Source organism: Monodon monoceros, unplaced genomic scaffold (genome assembly GCF_005190385.1).
Source record: "Monodon monoceros isolate NGI ecotype Baffin Bay Population unplaced genomic scaffold, NGI_Narwhal_1 Super_Scaffold_10, whole genome shotgun sequence".
NCBI classification, from domain to species: Eukaryota; Metazoa; Chordata; class Mammalia; order Artiodactyla; family Monodontidae; genus Monodon; species Monodon monoceros.
Window position 1 is genome coordinate 51,934,801 of NW_021703766.1, and position 19,946 is coordinate 51,954,746.

The 19,946-nt window shown below is 48.9% G+C and overlaps 1 protein-coding gene across 3 annotated transcripts in view; it reads left to right on the forward strand.

Annotated features, from left to right (window-relative positions):
* MYH14 (myosin heavy chain 14) overlaps positions 1 to 19,946 on the forward strand; it is a 90,525-nt gene that overhangs the window by 37,524 nt on the left and 33,055 nt on the right. For all 3 annotated transcript variants that reach the window (XM_029239156.1, XM_029239169.1, XM_029239162.1), the window contains 10 exons: positions 3,222 to 3,409; positions 6,302 to 6,423; positions 8,721 to 8,790; positions 8,928 to 9,088; positions 10,221 to 10,329; positions 13,092 to 13,223; positions 14,060 to 14,266; positions 16,851 to 16,988; positions 18,798 to 18,921; positions 19,499 to 19,670. In XM_029239156.1, the coding sequence (XP_029094989.1) occupies positions 3,222 to 3,409; positions 6,302 to 6,423; positions 8,721 to 8,790; positions 8,928 to 9,088; positions 10,221 to 10,329; positions 13,092 to 13,223; positions 14,060 to 14,266; positions 16,851 to 16,988; positions 18,798 to 18,921; positions 19,499 to 19,670 (1,423 nt within the window). The remainder of the gene's footprint in view (positions 1 to 3,221; positions 3,410 to 6,301; positions 6,424 to 8,720; positions 8,791 to 8,927; positions 9,089 to 10,220; positions 10,330 to 13,091; positions 13,224 to 14,059; positions 14,267 to 16,850; positions 16,989 to 18,797; positions 18,922 to 19,498; positions 19,671 to 19,946) is intronic.

The window sequence follows — 19,946 nt, forward strand, 5'->3', positions numbered from 1 at the left end:
CTGGTGCCAGTAGGCCAGACAGCCTTCCAGTAGTGATTCCAATTAGTGATTGATTGATTGATATCTCAAACCAGCATCACACTCAATGATAAAACACTCCTCCTTAATCAGAAACAAGACAAGGATGCCCACTGTCAACACTGCTGGGAAACACTGTTTGGGCGATAATAGTTTATGCAATCAGACCAGAAAAAGAAATAAGTATATGAATATTCAAAAGGAAGCAATGAAGTTATTAATTGTAGATGGCATATGATCCCTAAAAAAAAAAAAAATCAAGAGATTCGACTGAAAAAGAATTAATAACAAGAGAACTCGGAAGGGCAGTATTTACAGGTTAGTCAACTTCTAGGCTTTGCTTTCGTTGATCTCTCCCAAAGTTCCCTTCAGGGATTCAGGGAAGAAAAAAAAGAGCTAAAACCCAGGTATAGTTTTGGAGTTTTCCTGCTCCAACAAGGCCCATGTGAGTTTGGCCATCAGTCTTTTCAGACTGACACTTTCAGACCAGCAAGCCCTGTCCATCCTTGCCCCCCATCCTTAGAGGAGGTTTGAGAGATGATTTTATAAAACGGACAGAACCAGCATCTTGGTTTCCTGATTCTGGGTTTCCAGAATCTGTCAGTTTGCCTTAATCTTTTATTGAAGTGAAAAGCATAGTAGTAGAAGCGCCAGCCCATGCAATTGGACAAGAGAACAAAATAAGCAAGATGAGTCATTCCCAAAACAAACTCACAGAGCGAAAGGGCATAGCACACCTTGATATGGTGAGTTGATTTTAGACAGAGAAATTTGATGTTAGTATCTCATATAGTTTATACAAGAGGGATTGAAAAGCATTGTTTGATGTTCAGTAACAGAACCAGATTCTGCCGAGAATCATCTCCTTCAGACTGAAAATCTTCCCCGTCAACTTCTTTAAAATTTGTGCCATGTTCATGAGCACATGATGTTCCCCCTAATCCTTCACATGCTCCATCCTATATATGCTCGGCTCTCAAAGTGTTCCAAGGGAGAAAGTAGAAGTGGCAAAGCCTCTTGAGTCCTAGACTGGAACCCCACACAGTATTATTTCCTCCACAGTTCTTCTGAACAAAGCAAGTCACAAGGCCAGCCCAGATTCAAGGAGCTGCAAGTCACAGAGAGGGGTGGGGGATTGGGGCCATTTCTGCATCAGTCTCTACTACAGCTGCCCTGAGCCCAGAGTTGGCTTTGCTTTCGGGCATCCTGACAGCCCAGAGTTGGGTACCCAACATCCTGGAAGCCCAGGGGAAAAGGGAAATGAGACAAACTCTCTTCAACAAGCTGGGTGGGAGCCTTGAGTTAGTCCTTGAGCTTCCTGGTGGCCAGGGCAAAAGGGGATACCTAATAAAACAGATACAGACTCAACCTATAGGGAGAGAAGTTTTTTCCCCCCCGGGTATTAAATTCGCTGGGGACATTCGCCCATTCAACCAACATTGATGCCCTCATAAAGCTGAACAGGACAGTCTCCCTGGCTTTAAAAGTTCATGGCCAGGATCAGGTTCCTCCTCCTGCTTTGCTCTGTGCTGTTGACTAATAACCCTTTCTTCTTTTTTCTTCCTGCCTCTTCTCATGCTGCTCCCTTTGCACCTCCCATCCCATCTCCCTGCCTCTCCCCCCATCTGTCCTCACCCCCACCCAGAACACGGGGGCTTGCAGCAGTTCTCTTTCCTTGGCTCCTTCCCACCGTCGCCCCCAGGATCTTCAGGGAGGCACGGCTCTGCCATTTCTCCGTCAGGGGGTGGGTGTTGCTGTGCATCAACGGGTGAGATTTGCCAGACAAGGAGGGTGGGCCCTTTGGACCGGGAACCTGGTTTTGAACATCTATCCCCTTTCCTTACCATACAGAGATCTTTCCCTCTTCTTTCCTGTCCCCACCCCTTGTTGGCTCCCTTAGCAGTTTCCAGACTCTTTGTAGCAGCACAAGGCCTTCTTCTAACTAAACCGCATGTAAAAGTGCAAACAACTGTGATAGTATCAGCTGGCATTAATTGAACCCGTACTGTGTGCTGTGCACTGTGCAAAGCCCTTTTACCATTATTAACACATGGAATCCTCTGAACAACCTAATCAGGCAGCTGTTAGTACTGTTACCCCTGTTATACGGATGAGGACATGGAAGCACAGAGAGGTTAAGTCACCTGCCTGTGGTCACACAGCCAGTAAGGGACAGAGCTGGGATTTGAACCCAGAGCCTCTGCTCTTACCTGTGCTATAAGAACTTAATAAATGATAATTATCATTTTGAAAATAACTAGGAGCATGGCGGTAGGAGGGAGACTTGAACCTGGGGAGGAAAAATGCCATATCTGAGCCCCCACTGTGTGCCAAGCACTGCCCTCAGAGCGAGTTATCTAGTTGACCGTGATAACCCTCGTGATTGGGGATTGCAGGCCATCAGATTCTGCCCCAGCTGCAGGTTCTTGAGAAACTGGGAATGATTCAGTACAAAGAATTTGAGACAAAGGAGTGCATATTTCTCACTAGTTGAAGTGACAGCATCAAATGACAATAGGGAAAAAAAATTATCATGAAATCAGGCCTTTCTGGGAAAATGGTGACTATGGAGGCAGTTTGCCTTATTTTATTTTATGTTTTTTCATTTATTTATGTATTTTTAATTTTTTGCCTTATTTTAAATATTGCTTTATTTCAAATATCGTAATAAAACCAGACTTCATTACATTGTTAATGTGACACTGTTTCAAGTTCCTGAAAATGCAGCTGTGGTTATCGCCCTTTTCCCTCTCTGTGCCTCAGTTTCCTCATCTATAAAATGGGAATGATTTTTATAGGCTTATAAATAAGCTGATGTATGTCAAGTGCTTTGAGCAGTGCCTGGCAGAGAATAAGTGCTAAGGAAGCATTTTCTATCTTCATCATCATCATTTGCTGATAAGGAAAATGGAAAAGGGTCAGAGACCAGGGTTCGAGAAGATTCATACTGCCTGGGTTCAGATCCTGGGTCTTCGGATCCTAAGCTGTGTGGCCTTGGGCACAGTCTTCCATCTTTCTGAGCCTCAGTTTGCTGGTCAGTCCAATGGGCTGATAACACCTACCTTACTAGGCTGTGAGAGGTGTTTCATATGTAAAGTGCCAGGTCCTATAAATAATAAGATCCTTGACCTTTGGCCAACCCAGCCCCCTAAAACTGACCTTTGACTTTACTCTCTCTCTACATCTGTTTCCTCCTCCCACAGTGGAGGGCATCGTGGGGCTGGAGCAGGTGAACAGCCTTGGGGATGGCCCGCCTGGTGGCCGCCCACGCCGGGGCATGTTCCGGACGGTGGGACAGCTCTACAAGGAGTCCCTGAGCCGCCTCATGGCCACACTCAGCAACACCAACCCCAGCTTCGTCCGCTGTATCATCCCCAACCACGAGAAGAGGGTGAGTGACCCAGCCCGGGGAGGGAAGGCAGCTCTGGCAGTGGGTAAAGTCCCAGTCGCTGGATGTGGCTGGAACCATGTCTGGCCCCAGGCTCACTTCTGACTGGGTGTGTGACCTCGAGCAAGTTGTTTTCCCTCCCAGGCTCAATGCCCTGTTAGGAAAATTCATTCATTCATAGGGCGTAAGTTTTACTGAGCACCTACTAAGTGCCAGGTAGTGGGAATACAGTGAAGTCAGGGAGGGCTCCCTGGAGAAGGTGAGGTCTGAGCTTGGAAGGATAAGTGGTATTCTAAGCAGAGAACAGCTTGTGCAGAAGCCCAGTGGTTGGTTGGAGCATGAAAGGTACAAGGGATGGAAAAAAGACCGTTGGAGTTGGGAGTGTCATGTAAGTGTGGGGAGACCATGCCTGGCCTCCTAGGCCACCAATAAGTTTTCTTGTTGGGAAAATCAGAGAACAGGCCCTGTAGAAAAGGGTCAGCATAGTAGAAGGTGAAACTAGGTGCCTGGGGCTTATACTGTCCTCAGAAAGTAGGAGCTGTGGTTATTGAGTAGGTGGATCTGTGTGTTTCTCATAGCTGTAAATACCATATTTTATCAAATCTAAGACACATTTATTGTGACATTTTAGCATCTCTGAAGTTGGGATGTGGCTTACAATCAAAGGTCTGTCAGAGTTTGATTGACAAGAGCTTTTCTTTCTTGGTGGTATATAAGATAACAGTGTGTTTTACAATTGATAGTGGCTTTTATTTGATGAAATATAGCATACATGGACTCAGCCACTTCTCCAAAGAGCCTTGGTCCTTTTAAGTGGAGAATGGTGCTTACAGTCTAAGATCTGGGTGCTAGGTGTGCTCCATGGTATCAAGGTGTCACTCCCAGGACCTCTCAGTAAATAGAGCTATGTACGTACACACTAGTGTACATGCATGCATACACATATGTATATACATGTACACACATATATGTGTACATACACTTAAACATCTATGTTTATTTCTATAACTATCTTTATATATTGAAAACTATGAGTTCCCACCCGTATGTCAAGTTCCAGCCCAACATCTCTTTTTAGCAACAGTGAGATCCTGTAATATAGCACAGATTTACTAGTTTTCTCAGTCCCCTTTTAGTAATCAGTCTCCTGACCTTGCTGGGCACCTCCCCACTCAAGCCTGCCAAATGTCTTGTTGAAGGGTGGAATGGAGGAAGGAAGGAGGAAAGGAAGGAAGGAAGGAAGGAAAGGAGGGAGGGAGGGAGGGAAAAAACCAAAATGTTACTGTGAGACCATCCTATATATTATTTCCAATTTCCAGCTATTTTCAGCCATTTCCTTGGGGCTCTTTTGAGAGAGCCACTAAGATGGCTTAAGCAAAAGTGAAAATGTATCAGGAATTCCCCGGCGGTCCAGTGGTTAGGACTCCACGCTTTCACAGCCGAGGGCCCGGGTTCCATCCCTGGTTGAGGAACTAAGATACCACAAGCCACAGGGCACGGCCAAAAAAAAAAAGTGAGAATGTATAGATTCACATAATTGAAGATTCCATGATTAGGTTCAGACACAGTTGGATCCAGGTGCTCAAACGGTGATGTCAGGAATCTTTTTCCTTTGCTTGGCTCTGCTTTTCTGTGTGTTGCCTCCTCTCTGATGAATCTCTGTCTCCATTCTCAGGGTGGCACGGCAGCCACCAGTGGCTCCAGACTTTCATTCTTTCAGTTCAGCAACCCTAAAGGAAAGAGAGAGCCTCTGGCAGCATGGATGTAGCAGAAGTCCCAGGGCTGGCTTTCACTGGCCTAGGATGGCTCTTGTGCCCACCCTTGAACCAGCCTGATTGGCCTGGCCTGAGTCACATGACCATGTCTGGAGCCAGGATGAGGTCAGTCCTAGCCACTCATGGACTGAGAGCATAGGGGGAGGAATAGCGCCCTCCCTCCCACAGAATGGAAGCGTGATTACCAAGGAATAGGGAACATATATAATAATAAATAAACAGAAACTCCCTTTTTGCTGGGACATTCTGAGGGCAGGGGCTTTTATCTCCTTTTTTACTGCTAAGTCCCCAGTGCCTAGAACACATTGTGTGGTATACAGTGAATATTCAATAAACGTTTGATGGATGAATAAATACATGTATGCTTAGATAGCCCTTGAAAAAGATACAGAATGGTGGTTCTCATTTTTTAACTCTCGTCCCCACCAGATATTTATATTCTGCCCTAGCCTGGGGCCAGGGCTTTTTTTTTTTTTGGTTTTGTTTGTTGTTTGTTTTTGCTTTTTCAAGCATGTGAGGGGACTCCAGTGTGTAGTCTGGGTTGAGAACAACTGACCTAGAAGGCTCCATAAAAACCTGGGTATTGTGTTGACCACTCTGGGGGCCTGGGCAAGGCAAGAGTTGTTTTTCACAATGTGTAATTTGCATTTTTTTGTAGTGTTTAGATTTTTACCATTTGTGTATTACTTTGGGGGAAAAAAAAGCAGGTAAGAGAAAGAAAAGGCAATGAAAGTTAACTACCAAAAATGATGATGTACGTGCTTTGTTCACACATCACCTTCCCAGACTGTCCCATGCAAATTCAGCACTCTCCGTCCTCCTTTCCCTCTGCTCTTTGCCCCTTAGCACTTAGTACTCATTTACTTCTGACGTTTGTGATGTCTTGACCTCATTTATTGTCGACCTCTCCCAGTGGATAGTGAGCTCCCTGGGGCAGGCATTTCTGCCTGGCATGTAGTAGGTGCTCAGTAAATTATAGGTTGAACCAGATGAAATTGCCAACCATTTTCGACCTGCCCAAACTGCCATCCACCTGAGTTCCCCTGACAGCTGCCATCCAGTGAGTGGCGCCTCCGTGTGGCAGCCACTGACCTCGCATGTCTGTGACTGCTCTTTGCAGGCTGGGAAGCTGGAGCCGCGGCTGGTGCTGGACCAGCTGCGCTGTAACGGCGTCCTGGAGGGCATCCGCATCTGTCGCCAGGGCTTTCCCAACCGCATCCTCTTCCAGGAATTCCGGCAGAGGTGAGCGGCATGGGGTGGGGTAGGGCTTGGGTGCCTGCATCCAAAGCACCCCAACTGCTACTTCTGGGAGGGGTCGGGGTGGGGCCTCAGCGCGAGTGGAGGGGCGGGGCCTCCGGGCAAGTTCCTTTGGTTACTGAGTCTCAGCTTTCTCCTCTGTGATATGGGAGAGCAATGCCCCCATTCACTGGACTCCCCAAGAGAAAGGGCATAGAGTACTATGTTGCGATCTGGGTATCGCAATCGGCATTTCTTATAAAAATGCAGTCGAGGACTTCCCTGGTAGTGCAGTGGTTAAGAATCCACCTGCCAAAGCAGGGGACACAGGTTCGAGCCCTGGTCTGGGAAATTTCCACATGCCACGGAGCAACTAAGCCCGTGCACCACAACTACTGAGCCTGCGCTCTAGAGCCTGTGAGCCACAACTACTGAGCCCGTGTGCCACAACTACTGAAGCCCATGCACCTAGAGCCCATGCTCCACAGCAAAAGCCACCTCAATGAGAAGCCTGCGCACCGCAACAAAGAGTAGAAGCCCGCGCACAGCAACAAAGACCCAATGCAGCCATAAATAAATAAATAAGTTTATTTTTTTAAAAAAACGCAGTCGAATAGGAGAGAAGAAAAAAATATCAACATATAATAAGCCAGTAATATGGTGAATATTATAACAAAAATTATGCTTCATGCAAGCTGTATATAGCAGCACCATGCAATAGAAAGAGAATGTGAGCCCCATATACAATTTAAAATTTTCTAGTAGCCATATTTTTAAAAGTAAAAAGAAACAGGTGAAATTACATGATAAGAGTTTATTTAACCCAGTACACTCAAGACATTAGATCATTTTAACATGTAATCAATATAAAAAATTAGTACTGAGACATTGTGCATTCTTTTATTCCTACTGAGTCTTCGAAATTTGGTGTATGTGTTACACCTGTAGCACATCTCAATTCAGACACTAAATTTCCAGTGGTCAAAGTGAAATGTAGTCCTATCAAAACAATGAAATTGTGGGAATTCCCTGGCGGTCCAGTGGTTAGGACTCCCTGCTTTTACTGCTGAGGGCACATGTTCAGTCCCTGGTTGGGGAACTAACATCCCCACAAGACAAGTGGCCAAAAAAAAAGAAAAGAAATAAATTGTGTTGAACAGAAAAATATTTTACACTGCTTCAGTTTTTTTTTTTTTTTAATATTTATTGATTTATTTGACTGTGCTGGGTCTTAGTTGCAGCAGGCAGGATCTAGTTCCCTGACCAGGGATCGAACCTGGGCCCTCTGCATTGGGAGCGCAGAGTATTAACCACTGGCCCACCAGGGAAGGGAAGTCCCTCCTGCTTCAGTTTTTAAATTTAAATTTCACTTAGTTAAAATGAACCGCATTTAAAAATCCAGTTGCCCAACTGCCCCAGCCATGTTTCAGGGGCTCAGTAGTTGCGTGTGGCCAGTAGCTGCTGCACTGGACAGTGCAGGTCTGCAGTTTCATACTCAAAGTGTGGTCCCCAGGCCAGCAGCATCAGTATCACCTGACAGCTTGCTGGGTATGCACATTTTCAGGCCCCACCCCAGACTTACTGAATTAGTATCTGCATTTTAACAAGATCCCTGGTGACTGAAAAACTCTGATACACACACACACACACACACAGACACACACACACACACACATTTCCCAATCACCAGTCAAAAAATATCGCATATTAATATATGACATTAATATATAATATTATGTATATGATATATGTGTTTGTGTATATATGTTGTATATCTAGTATGCATTATTTTTAATGAAATGTCAGGATCCAGGGAGAGGGCACAGCAGGAGAAAGGCTCTGAGGACAGACACATGTGTGCTTATGAAACGTACTTTTAAAATTTGGAGTTGCACTGAGAAATGTGAAAGAAACAGCTGTAAAGCACTTAGCTCAGGACCTGACACATAATAAGTTCAAGAGCATCAGCCCCTATTTGTTGTTATTCTCACACTTCCGAGACACGCTTTTCTTTTACGTCTCAATGACCTATGGTGTTGGTGTAATTAAACAGTCGTAATCAGCACGTGGTGTGTCCTAGGGGTGGACACACCTAGGACATATTGATGATGTTGCCATTGGTGGTGGTATTAATGCTCTCTGCCTGGTGTGTGGCCCTCGGTAATACTTAAATATTTGTTTTTCTTACTGTTCCTATTGTTATTGTTATTATTGCTATTTGTCACTCTGAACCCAGTGCCTGGCCATGGTGACAGTTTGCTGTTACTCTTCACCCCTCCCCCACCCCTCCCCACCCACTTCAGGTACGAGATCCTGACACCCAATGCCATCCCCAAGGGCTTTATGGATGGGAAGCAGGCCTGTGAGAAGATGGTGAGTGTGGGGTGGAGGCTGAGGGTGTGTGCATGAGTGTGAACGTGTGTGCACAGTCTCAGGTGGTGGAGGAGGTTGAACTGGAGCCTCCCCTTTCATCACCCTTCCTCCTCATGACCCCTCCCCCACTCTCACAGATCCAGGCCCTGGAATTGGACCCCAACCTCTACCGCGTGGGACAAAGCAAGATCTTCTTCCGGGCAGGGGTTCTGGCCCAGCTAGAAGAAGAGCGGGACCTGAAGGTCACAGACATCATTGTGTCCTTCCAGGCAGCTGCCCGGGGATACCTGGCTCGCAAGTGCGGCTCCACACTATCTCTTGGGGTCACGTTGGCCGAGGCTGGTTCAGGGAGGGGTTGACTAGATGGCCCCAGGGGCTGCTGCAGAGAGAAGTTGACCAGATGGCCTCAGAGGCTGGGTCAGGAAGGAGGTTGACCAGATGGCCCCAGAGGCTGGGTCAGGGAGGCTCCAGGATGGTAGAAGATCAGTTGGCTCCAGATGTCAGGGCCTCCAGGATGGTAGAAGGGCTGAGAACAAAAGGATGGAGCCACTGGATGCCCAGGCTTCTTCGTTCTACAGTCCCTGAGGCTCCTGAGCAATGCTGGGGACACAGAGAAGAGCTAGACTCAGCCATAGGGTGACCAACCATCCCGGTTTGCCTGGGACTGGAGGTTTCCCAGGATGCATGGTCTTCTGTGCTAAAACAGAGAAAGTCCCAGGCAAACCAGGTCCGTGTGATCACCTTAGTGGCCATTCCCTCAAGGGACTCCAATCTGGAGGGGGAGACATACACGGGCACAAAGTGTCACAGTCCAGGGCGAGATGTGCTTTGATGGGGGTCATACAGGTACAGCAAGAGGCCCTTCAGACCAGGTAGATGAAGGAGGATGGGAAAGGTGTTCCAGGCAGGAGTGACAGCTTGTGCCAAGGCCTAGTGATGTGAGAGCCTGGTACATTTCAGGAATGCAGGGAGTTTTCAGGAGAGTCTCCTTCTCCCTTGGAACTGGCCCAGAGGAAGGATCAGAGAATAAAGGACTCCCCAAACACCAGGCAGAGGGGCAGGGACCATATCCAGGGGCACTGAGGAGCAGGAGAGGGGTGGGTCAGCTGTGGACATAGAAAGCCCTCTCTGGAGGCTGGGAAGCTGGGGAGGTGGCTGGGGTGAGGGTCCAGTGGGTGGAAGATGAGGCTGGGGCTGAACTGGGGCTGGGGCTGTGGGAACAGAGAGGAGGGAATAGGGCAGAGAGAGTCAAGGGCAGAGAGACTGATAGACGGAACCCAACAAGATTTACTGATAATAGAGCAGTGCTTGCACACAGTAGGCATTTAATAATGGTTGACTAATTGAAGAGAGCTTTGCTCCCTTGCTGAGGGGACAGGGCCTGGAGGGGCTGAGTCTCCATTGTCCCACCCACCCATCTCCCCACCCAGGGCCTTCCAGAAGCGCCAGCAGCAGCAGAGTGCTCTGAGGGTGATGCAGCGGAACTGTGCAGCTTACCTCAAGCTGAGACACTGGCAGTGGTGGCGGCTCTTCATCAAGGTGAGGGCACCTGGAGAGGTGGCCCAAGTGGCAAGGAGACAGGTCCTTGGGGCCAGGTCTGCTTGGGCAAGTGACTTTCTTGGTTTGGACCTCAGTTTTGTGCATCTGTAAAATGGGACTAATCAGCCCACCTTTTGTTCATCAGGATTCTTGAGGTAACAAGCAGCAAAAAATCTGACTCAAACCAACGTGGATAAAAGATATGGGACAGCTTTAGGTGCAGCTGGATCTAGGGTTGAGTTGAGGTCCCTAAGACCCCCTAGGATTCAATGATTCACTGGAAGGACTCACAGAACTTAGAAAAGCTGTTATGCTCATGGTTACAGTTTATTACAGTGAAAGGATGGACATTAAAATCAGAAAAGGTAAAAGGCGCACAGGGCAGAGTCCAGGAGAGACCAGACACGAGCTTCCAATTGTCCACTCCCAGTAGAATTGTACAGATGGGACTTAATTCTTATAGAAATGCTGTATGACAGCACATATGGAATATTGCCAACCAAGGAAGCTTACCCAAGCCTTAGTGTCTAGGGTTTTCATAGGCATGTGATTGACCCCCTTGACTGTCCACGTGGTTGACCTTAGTTACTCCAGCCCCTCCAGAGGTCAAGGTAAACAAAGGACTCTTATCAGGCAGGATAATCCAAAGGTTTAGAGATGATCTCCCAGGAACCAGCCAAGGGCCAGTCCTTTCCTTGAAATATGCAGGGTTTGAACAACCCAGACCTGCTGAGTTAACCCTTTATTGCACAAGGGCCCAAACAATGTTAGTTATCTGACATTCTGTGCCTCCCATGTGACTTTCCTCCATGATGATCCCTGCAGACTTTTCCCACATGGCGGCCACCAACTAGGCCACTGTGGTCTTTTCTTATCAGAGAGCTCCAGCCAGAGTCCCAGGTTTCACTCTCACTGGCCTGGCTGGAGTCATATGACCATCCCAGAACCAGTCAGTACACATCAGATGAGCCAGGCCGGCATCACATGCCTCCCCAATGCAGAGGGGCAGAGCCAAGTGTCTGAGCTTCGAGGCAGGGTGTTCTCCCAATGGGAAATTGGAGAGCAGGAAGGAGGATGGAGATTTGGAGGCAAAAACACAGCTGTTCAGTGTAATTCTGAATATGACGTCTGAACTGTCAGCCTACATGCCCTCAGCCCATGTTAACTGAGCACCTACTATGTGCCAGTAACTTTTGAGGGTACAATAATAAAATGGTAAATAAAAACAGACAATGCCCCACCAACAAGGACCTACTGTATAACACAGGGAACTATACCCAATATCTTGTAATAACCTATAATGGAAAAGAATCTAAAAAAGAATATATATATATATTAGAATATATAAGAATGTATATAGTTATATATAACTGAATCACTACGCTGTGCACCTTAAACTAACACAACGTTGTAAATCAACTATATACTTCAATTAAAAAAAAAAATACAGTGCCCTGTCCCGTGGAGCCCACAGTTTAGGGCAGGGGTTGGTAAGCTATGGCCCATGGGCCAGACACCTGTTTTTGTAAATGCCCATTGGTTTGGTTACTGTATTGTCTGTGCCTGTTTTTGAGTTACAGCAGCTGAATGGAGTAGTTAAAACAGAGACAGGATAGCCTGCAAAGCCTCAAATATTTCCTAGCTGGCCCTTTAAGAAAAAGTTTGCCTATCCTAGGTCTGGGGACAGGAGGTGTGGTTTGCCAGGTGTCGGACTGAAAAAAAATACACAACCTACAAGTTGAGAATTATGTTTTGTTTGGGGCTTTACTGAGGACTTTAGCCGGGGATACAGCCCTCAGATAGCTCTGAGGGACTGTTCCAAAGAGGTAAGGGAGGAGCCGGGATATATAGGAGTTTTGAGACAAACAAACAAGCAAACAAAACCAGGTAGTCAAACATTAAGATTACTGCTAATTAAAGAAAAACCAGCCATCTTGAGTTAATGAATTTAGCGCTTTTCTCTGAATGGGAAGATGCAAGAGTCTGGGCTGAATGAAATTATTCCTTTGATATGCACCTTAATGACCTAGGGCCAGTATCCTGTTTTCCTCCATCCTGAATCCCCTCAGGGTGCGCCGTTGGGGGCAGCTGCAGCGGCTCACGGCTTGATGGCCTTAACATCCTCTGTTTACCGATATGTCAGGCGACGTCCGGCAACATTCTTGGTCCACACAGGCATCAGTGAATGAATCCCACAAATAAACAGAAAGTTATAGCTGTGATAAATGCTATGAATTAGCTCAGAAAAGAAGATAATAAAATAGAATCAAATACAGTAGAGAAGTTGAGAAGAATCGGAGTTGAGGAGAACCAAAGAAAAGCAATAGAACAGACATGAGCAGAGTATATCCCGCTTAGCAAAGGGGAGGGTGGTTTGGTGAAACTTTCATTTTGGTTATTCATGTGGGGGGGGGGCTGGCCTGTCACTCCAGCCTGGAATCACACAGTGTAAAGTGCATCTCTCACTATGGACCTTGGACCAAGAACTTTGAGGCACAGTGTCTCCTGTAGGCAAAGGGACCCTGTAGCAAAAAAGGGACACATTTAGTGCTGCTTGTACTGTACCCCGGACTGTTCTAGGCTGTTGGCAAATGTGAAGTCATTCACTCATTCCGACTGATGAGGTCACAAGGCCAGTAGTGGAGGAGCTGAAATGCGAACCCAGGAATGCGGCCCTGCTCAGAGCGTGAGTTCTTAGCTCCTGAGCCCAGCGGCCTCCCACGGTGGGAGCCAGTCACCCACCATCCCTCCTGTCCCCCTAGGTGAAGCCACTGCTGCAGGTAACGCGGCAGGATGAGGTGCTGCAGGCACGGGCGCAGGAACTACAGAAAGTGCAGGAGCTGCAGCAGCAGAGTGCCCGCGAGGTGGGCGAGCTCCAGGGCCGGGTGGCGCAGGTAAGGGGCGAGGTCCCCGGGTGAGGGCGTGGCGGTGGGAGGAGCCGATGGTGGGCGGGGCTTCCAGCTGAGCTGGGTCGGGGGCAGGGGTAGGTTGCGGGCTGGCGGAGAACCGAGGTTTACTGGGGCCGAATGGGGGCGGAAACTGGTGTGGTTGAGCAGCGAGATGCTGGGAGCGGGGCCCTGGGGATGTAGCCAGGGTATTGAGTGGGGGTGGGGCTGGTTGCTGCAGAGCCAAGATGATCAGGAGGCTGGTCCAGCATCGGGCAGGGCAGGGGCTGGGCTATCCTACACAGGCGGTGGACTTTTAACTGTTGCCAGTATTTCTGGAATCTTAAAATAACGCTGAAGCAAACCCCTTCTTGAGCATTTTTCTGTTTGTTTTTTCAGAATTATTTCCTTTGGTTAAATTTCTAGGCGTAGGAGTATTAAATGCACTGTGAGCTGATAGAAAGTCCTCCCTGGGGCTGTTTGGAGGATGGACTGGAGATGGAGAGACTGGAGGCTGGGAGAGCGGGCAGAGAGTCCATTGGGAGAGGATGAGGCTCAAGCCTGTTAGGGTTATGGGGAGAGAGGAGGGGGGCAGGAGGGATGGAGCTGGGAACTGATGGGCTGTAGGGAGGTGAGGGAGAGGGAGGCCCCCAGGGGTCTGACTTGGTGACTAGGGGTCATCCTGAGATGAAGAGCAGGATGGGGGACTGTCTTCCATCTCTCCCTCCTGCCCCCCAGGCCTCAAAGGGCAAAGTAACTCAGGGGGCAGGAGGGACCTTGTGCTCCACTGAGGGCCATCCTGGGAGCACTACCTAACGGACGCTGACCTCCCACCCCATCCGCAGCTGGAAGAGGAGCGTGCCCGCCTGGCAGAGCAGCTGCGAGCAGAGGCAGAATTGTGTGCTGAGACTGAGGAGACCCGGGGGCGGCTGGCAGCCCGAAAGCAGGAGCTGGAACTGGTGGTGTCGGAGCTAGAGGCCCGTGTGGGCGAGGAGGAGGAGTGCAGCCGCCAGCTGCAAACCGAGAAGAGGAGGCTGCAGCAACATATACAGGTCTGGCCCCCGTGCGCCCGAGGCCGCCTCCCTCCACCCCTTCTGTTTACCCCACACACCTGTGCTTCAGCAAACCCTGCCTCTTTTGGCCATGAATTTGAAAAAATGAAACAAAACAAAACTCAGCTCCAAGTGTCTTAAGCAAAAAGAATACTTTTTTTTTGGCTTTCAAATTAATGGGAGACTCTAGTATGTGTAAGCTTCAGGCATGGCTGGATCCGGGTGCTCAAGCAGTAGCTTCAGTACTCTGCCTCTCTCCATCTCCTGGCTCCATTTGCCTCTGTGCTGCTGCATTCCAAGGCAGGCTGCCCTGCCGTGGTTCCCCTTCAAAATCCATTGTGTATTTTACACTTAAGGCACGTCTCAATTCAGATGCTCAATTTTCATTGGCAGGACTTCATCTGCATTTGTGTTTCATAACTTCTTCTGTGAAAAAAAGTAGATTAACATCCCCAAGTTGATCCAAACATACTTAAAAGTTCCCCAATAATTAATTGAGTGACTGGTTTTAAATTTAAAAGAAATCGAATTAAATTGAAAATTCGATGACTCAGACTGGTCACATTTTTTTTTTTTTTTAGACTGGTCACATTTTAAGAACTCAGTAGTGCTTTAATTACCTCCTCTTGACCCCATTGGTGAGGGGGGCGGGGATCCTGCCCTGTGGTTATGGAGATGGCCTAACACACCACACCTGATCCTGGACAGATGAGATAGAAAGCACGTTATTAGTCACAAATGTTCACAGCCTGAGGGAGGCAGACACCATGGCACAGAGAGTCACAGTGGGGTTGCATTCAGGAATGGCATGAACAAGCTGCAGCTGTGAGAGGCAAGCCTAGTAGTAACAAGAGGATGAGGTGACCCCTGGTTCCTGCAGGAAGATGTGATTGGTTTGTTCATTTATTTATTTATTTATTTTTTGGCTGTGTCACACGGCATGCGGGATCTTAGTTCCCCGACCAGGGATCGAATCCATGCCCCCTACAGTGGAAACGCAGAGTCCTAACCACTGGACCACCAGGGAATTCCCGATTGGTTTGTTTTAAATAATTCCAAGGACTAGCAGGTAACTGAAGCCTACTAGATAGGGATAAGCAGGTACCCTGTCTGGTCCCCAGGATACAGAGGGTTATTGGTTAGGGGACCTTATCTTTGGTAGCAGGGCAGGTAGAAGGACTTGTGATTAGGCCATTATAGGGACTCCCAATTTTACCAGCCATCAAGGCCACACGTAATATTGAATTTTTAAAAATTGAGGTGTAATTGACATATAACATTATATTACTTTCAGGTGTACACATAATGATTCGATATCTATATACATTGCAAAGTGATCACCGCAATAAGTCTAATTTACATCCAGCACCTTAAGTAGTTAGAAAAAAATTTTTCTTGTGATGAGAATTTTTAAGATCTACTCCCTTAGCAATTTTCAAATACACAATAAAGTATTATTAGCTACAGCCGCCATGCTGTACATTACATCCCTATGACTTATTTCATAACTGGAAGTTTGAGCCCCTTCACCCATTTCTCCCACCTCCCTACCCGCACACCTCTGGCAGCTACCAATCTGTTCTCTGCATCTATGAGCCTGTGGGTTTTGTTTTGTTTTGTTTTGTTGTGCCACTCAGTTTGCAGGATCTTAGTTTCCCGATCAGGGATTGAACCCAGGCCCTCGGCAGTGAGAGCACCAAGTCCTAACCATTGGACCACCAGGGAATTCCCTGAGCTTGCGTTTTTATTTATTCATTTATTTATTTATTTTTGGCTGTGTTGGGTCTTCGTTGCTGTGTGTGGGCTTTCTCTAGTTGTGGCGAGCGGGGGCTACTCTTCCTTGCCGTGCGCGGGCTTCTCATTGAGGTGGCTTCCCCCTGCTGTGGAGCACGGGCTCTAGGCATGCAGGCTTCAGTAGTTGCAGCAGTTGGGCTCAGTAGTTGTGGCACATGGGCTTAGCTGCTCCGCGGCATGTGGGATCTTCCCGGACCAGGGATCGAACCCGTGTCCCCTCCATTGGCAGGCGGATTCCCAACCACTGCGCCACCAGGAGAGCCCTGAGCTTGTGTTTTTTTCTTGTTTTAGTTTTGTTTCTTCGATTCCACTCATAAGTGAGATTGTCTGGTATTTGTCTTTCTCTGTCTGACTTATTTCCCTTAGCATAATGCCCTTGAGGTCCGTTCATGTCATTGCAAAATATTGAATCTTAATTTCCAGTCTCACACCACAAATCGCCCCGCGTGCCTGGCGACTGCCGTAGTGGACGGTGCCCATCTCTGTGACATGTTTATTGTTTATAATCTTCACACACACATACAAGAATGTGATTTCAATGTGATAGACAAAGATTTTTATCTATCCTAATACCTCAAACGGTGCCTGGCCCCCACCAGGCACTCAATCAGTGTTTATTGACCCAATGAATGAAAAGTAAGCGTTGGATCCTTCCCAGCCCCACTCAGACTGTGGACCTGTCTGAGCCACGAGCCCCGGAGATCCGTGAACCATCCCCTCCACCCATCCTTCCCATGACACGCCAGTCCCCAGCCGCTGGGTCCTCAACCCTACCTTCTCCCCACTGCAGGAGCTGGAGACCCACCTCGAGTCTGAGGAAGGGGCCCGGCAGAAGCTGCAGCTGGAGAAAGTGACGACGGAGGCAAAGCTGAAAAAGTTTGGGGAGGATCTGTTACTCTTGGAAGATCAGAACGCCAAGCTGAGCAAGGTGGGTGGGCTGTGAGCCCCAAGGGCAGGGGGAGTGGGCTCACTGGTGAGCACAGGTCCTTCTCTGCATCCCCCCCAGCTTGCCCCACCTCTAGGGGTCTTCAAACTCTCGGTATTGGCTGTGTCTCCTTTGAACCCTTTCCAGCTCCTTGCGTCTCTGTCACAGCTTCACTCAAGCTGGTATTTATTGAGCAGCTATTATGTGTCATTATCTATCTCTGGATCATCCGACACCCCAAGGCCGCATCGCTAAAAACGACCCCCGTTTCATTACATCCCATCGTTGTGTGGGTGGGCTGGACTGTGGTCCCCTTAGGCAGTCGCGATGACGTAGTGGCGGGCGCTGGAGGGCTGGTGTCCAGGTGCTCTTTTGTGTGACCTCTCTGCCCACGGGAGAGCCTGGGTTTCTCACCTGGCAGCTCAGGGCTCCCAGAAAAAGAAGTGGAAGTGGGCAGGTCTCTGAAAGGCTTAAGGCTGGAACCGACACGGCATCACTTCCCTTGAATTCTATAGATCAGGTGTTGGCAAACATTTTCTCTAGAAGGCCAGATAGTAAATATTCGGGCCTTGGCAGGCCACTCCGTTTCTGTGACAACCACTCAATTCTGCCATTGTAGCATGAAAGCAGCCACAGGTGGTCTGTGATCAAATGGGCGTGGCTGTGTCCCAATAAAACTTTATTTATAAACACAAGCAGTGGGCCATATTTGGCCTGCAGGCTGTGGTCTGCAGACCACTGAGCTTAAAGCAGACTCAGTCTAGATTCAAGGGTTGGGGAATTAGACTCTGCCTCTGGCTGGGGACATGGTGAAGAGTCTGCCACCATCTTTAACATGGCACAGCCAGGACTGGACTAGGCACAGGGGATATGGCATTTAACTAACTAGAAAACCATTTCTGTCCTCACAGGGGCATGGGGGGAGAGGGAAGCTAGATGAGTCACCCCAGGAAATCAATATAACCACACATCATGAACTAATTATAAACTGTCAGAAAAGAACAGAAAACCATGGAAGTGGGGTGGCCTGACTTGTGCTACGGGTAGTCAGGGCAGGCTTCCTGGAGGCAATGGTGCCTGAGTTGAGAGCTCAAGGATGCACAGTTTTTTGCAACATTCCTTGGATGCAGTGGCTCTTCTCTTCTACTCTGTTCTATTTGTTCCTTTTTGAGGTAGTGCTGACCCCCTGCCTTGATTTCCAAAACCACTGACAGTTTGAAAAGTGCTGCTCAAAAATAAATTTAAAAATAAAATAATAAATAAAAATAATAAACAGAAAGAAAAGAGAAAAGAGCTGCTCCAGGCCAGTGCTTCTCAAACTCTACCGTGCCCAGGAATTATATGGAGAACTTGTTAAAATGCAGATTCTGATTCAGCACGTCTCGGGTGGAACCTGATATTCCATTCCTAGCAAGCTTCCGTTTGGTGCTGATGCTGCTGGTCCATGAGCTGGACCTGTAGTAGTCACAAGGCTCCAGAACTCACCCATAAGTGCAGCACATGTGCAAAGATGTTCACTGCAGTATTGTTTATAATAGCAATTGATTTGAATCAACCTCAGTATCCATCTGTGGGCCAATGGGTTAATGAATGGGAGTGTCCTTCAAATAGTGGGAGTCTCCACAGTTAACAGGCGTGAACCCGGTGGGGGTAGGACTGGTCCCTAGACCCTAAAGAATGCAAAAGGAGGGAAGGGGGTGGGAGCAGGAAAGGTCAGGGAAGGATGGAGATAAGCAGAAACGCAGATGAGAATGATATCGAAGATGAGGGTCGGGCCCCTGACGCCCCACCCCCACCTCCTACCACCCTCAGGAGCGGAAGCTGCTGGAGGAGCGTCTGGCCGAGTTCTCATCCCAGGCAGCTGAGGAGGAGGAGAAAGTCAAGAGCCTCAATAAGCTTCGACTCAAATACGAGGCCACGATTGCAGACATGGAGGGTGAGCACCTGCCCCTCAGTGGGGGCCCGTGCACACTCCAGCGGGGTCAGGGGGTACCTCGGGTGACCTCCATGTGCTGTGGGGCCTCAGTGGTCATATCTGTTAAATGGGGGCAGGAAAGAAGACTCGGGACAGGTTAGGTGTCCTCCCAGCTCTTAAGTTGTTTCTGTCTCTCTCCATCCACTTCTCTCACTCTCTCCTAAGTGTCTTGGGTCTCTCTCAATCTGACGGTCCCACTAGCTGTTTCAGACCCTTCTTTATCTCTGTCCCTTGCTGTGGACTCAGAAGCAGAAGCGGAAGGGAGAGAGCACAGGAGGAGGCCGGGGAGGCAGGGAGGAAAGGGCAGGGCAGAGAGAGCCAGCAGGCAGGAGCAGGGGCTGTCCCTGGGGGCCGGAGGGGAGAAGGCATCTGGGGGTCTGGGGACCAGTGGGCGATCCCAGGGATGGGGAAGCTGGGAAGGAGCGGGAGGGGTGGAAAGAGACGCTGAGCTCAGCCTGACTGCGGGGCCGTGGGTCTCCCTGGGTGTGTGGGTCTGGCTCCCTTGTGCATGCCCCACCCCCCCACCTCCCGCCTCCAGATCGCCTCCGGAAGGAGGAGAAGAGCCGCCAGGAGCTGGAGAAGCTGAAGCGGCGGCTGGACGTGGAGGGCTCAGAGCTGCAGGAGCAGATGGTGGAACAGCAGCAGCGGGCGGAGGAGCTGCGGGCCCAGCTGGGCCGCAAGGAGGAGGAGCTGCAGGTCGCCTTGGCCAGGTGCGGAGTGGGCCGGGTGGGGTGCACAGCACGGGGGCACCGCCTGCCAGCGTTGGGGGCGCCTGGCGAGACCCTCCCGCAGGTACAGAGCTCGGCCGAGCCGCTCACCAGCCGTGCACACCCACTCTGAGCCTCCGTGTCCCCTTCTGTAAGATGGACACAGAGTTCCAAGCCCACCTGGTTAAGGGAAAACTGAAACCGGGCCCTACGTGTCTGGTGACTTACACAGTTTCTTGCACAGAGGCAAGGAAATGCTATTTCTTCTTCTCCCACAAC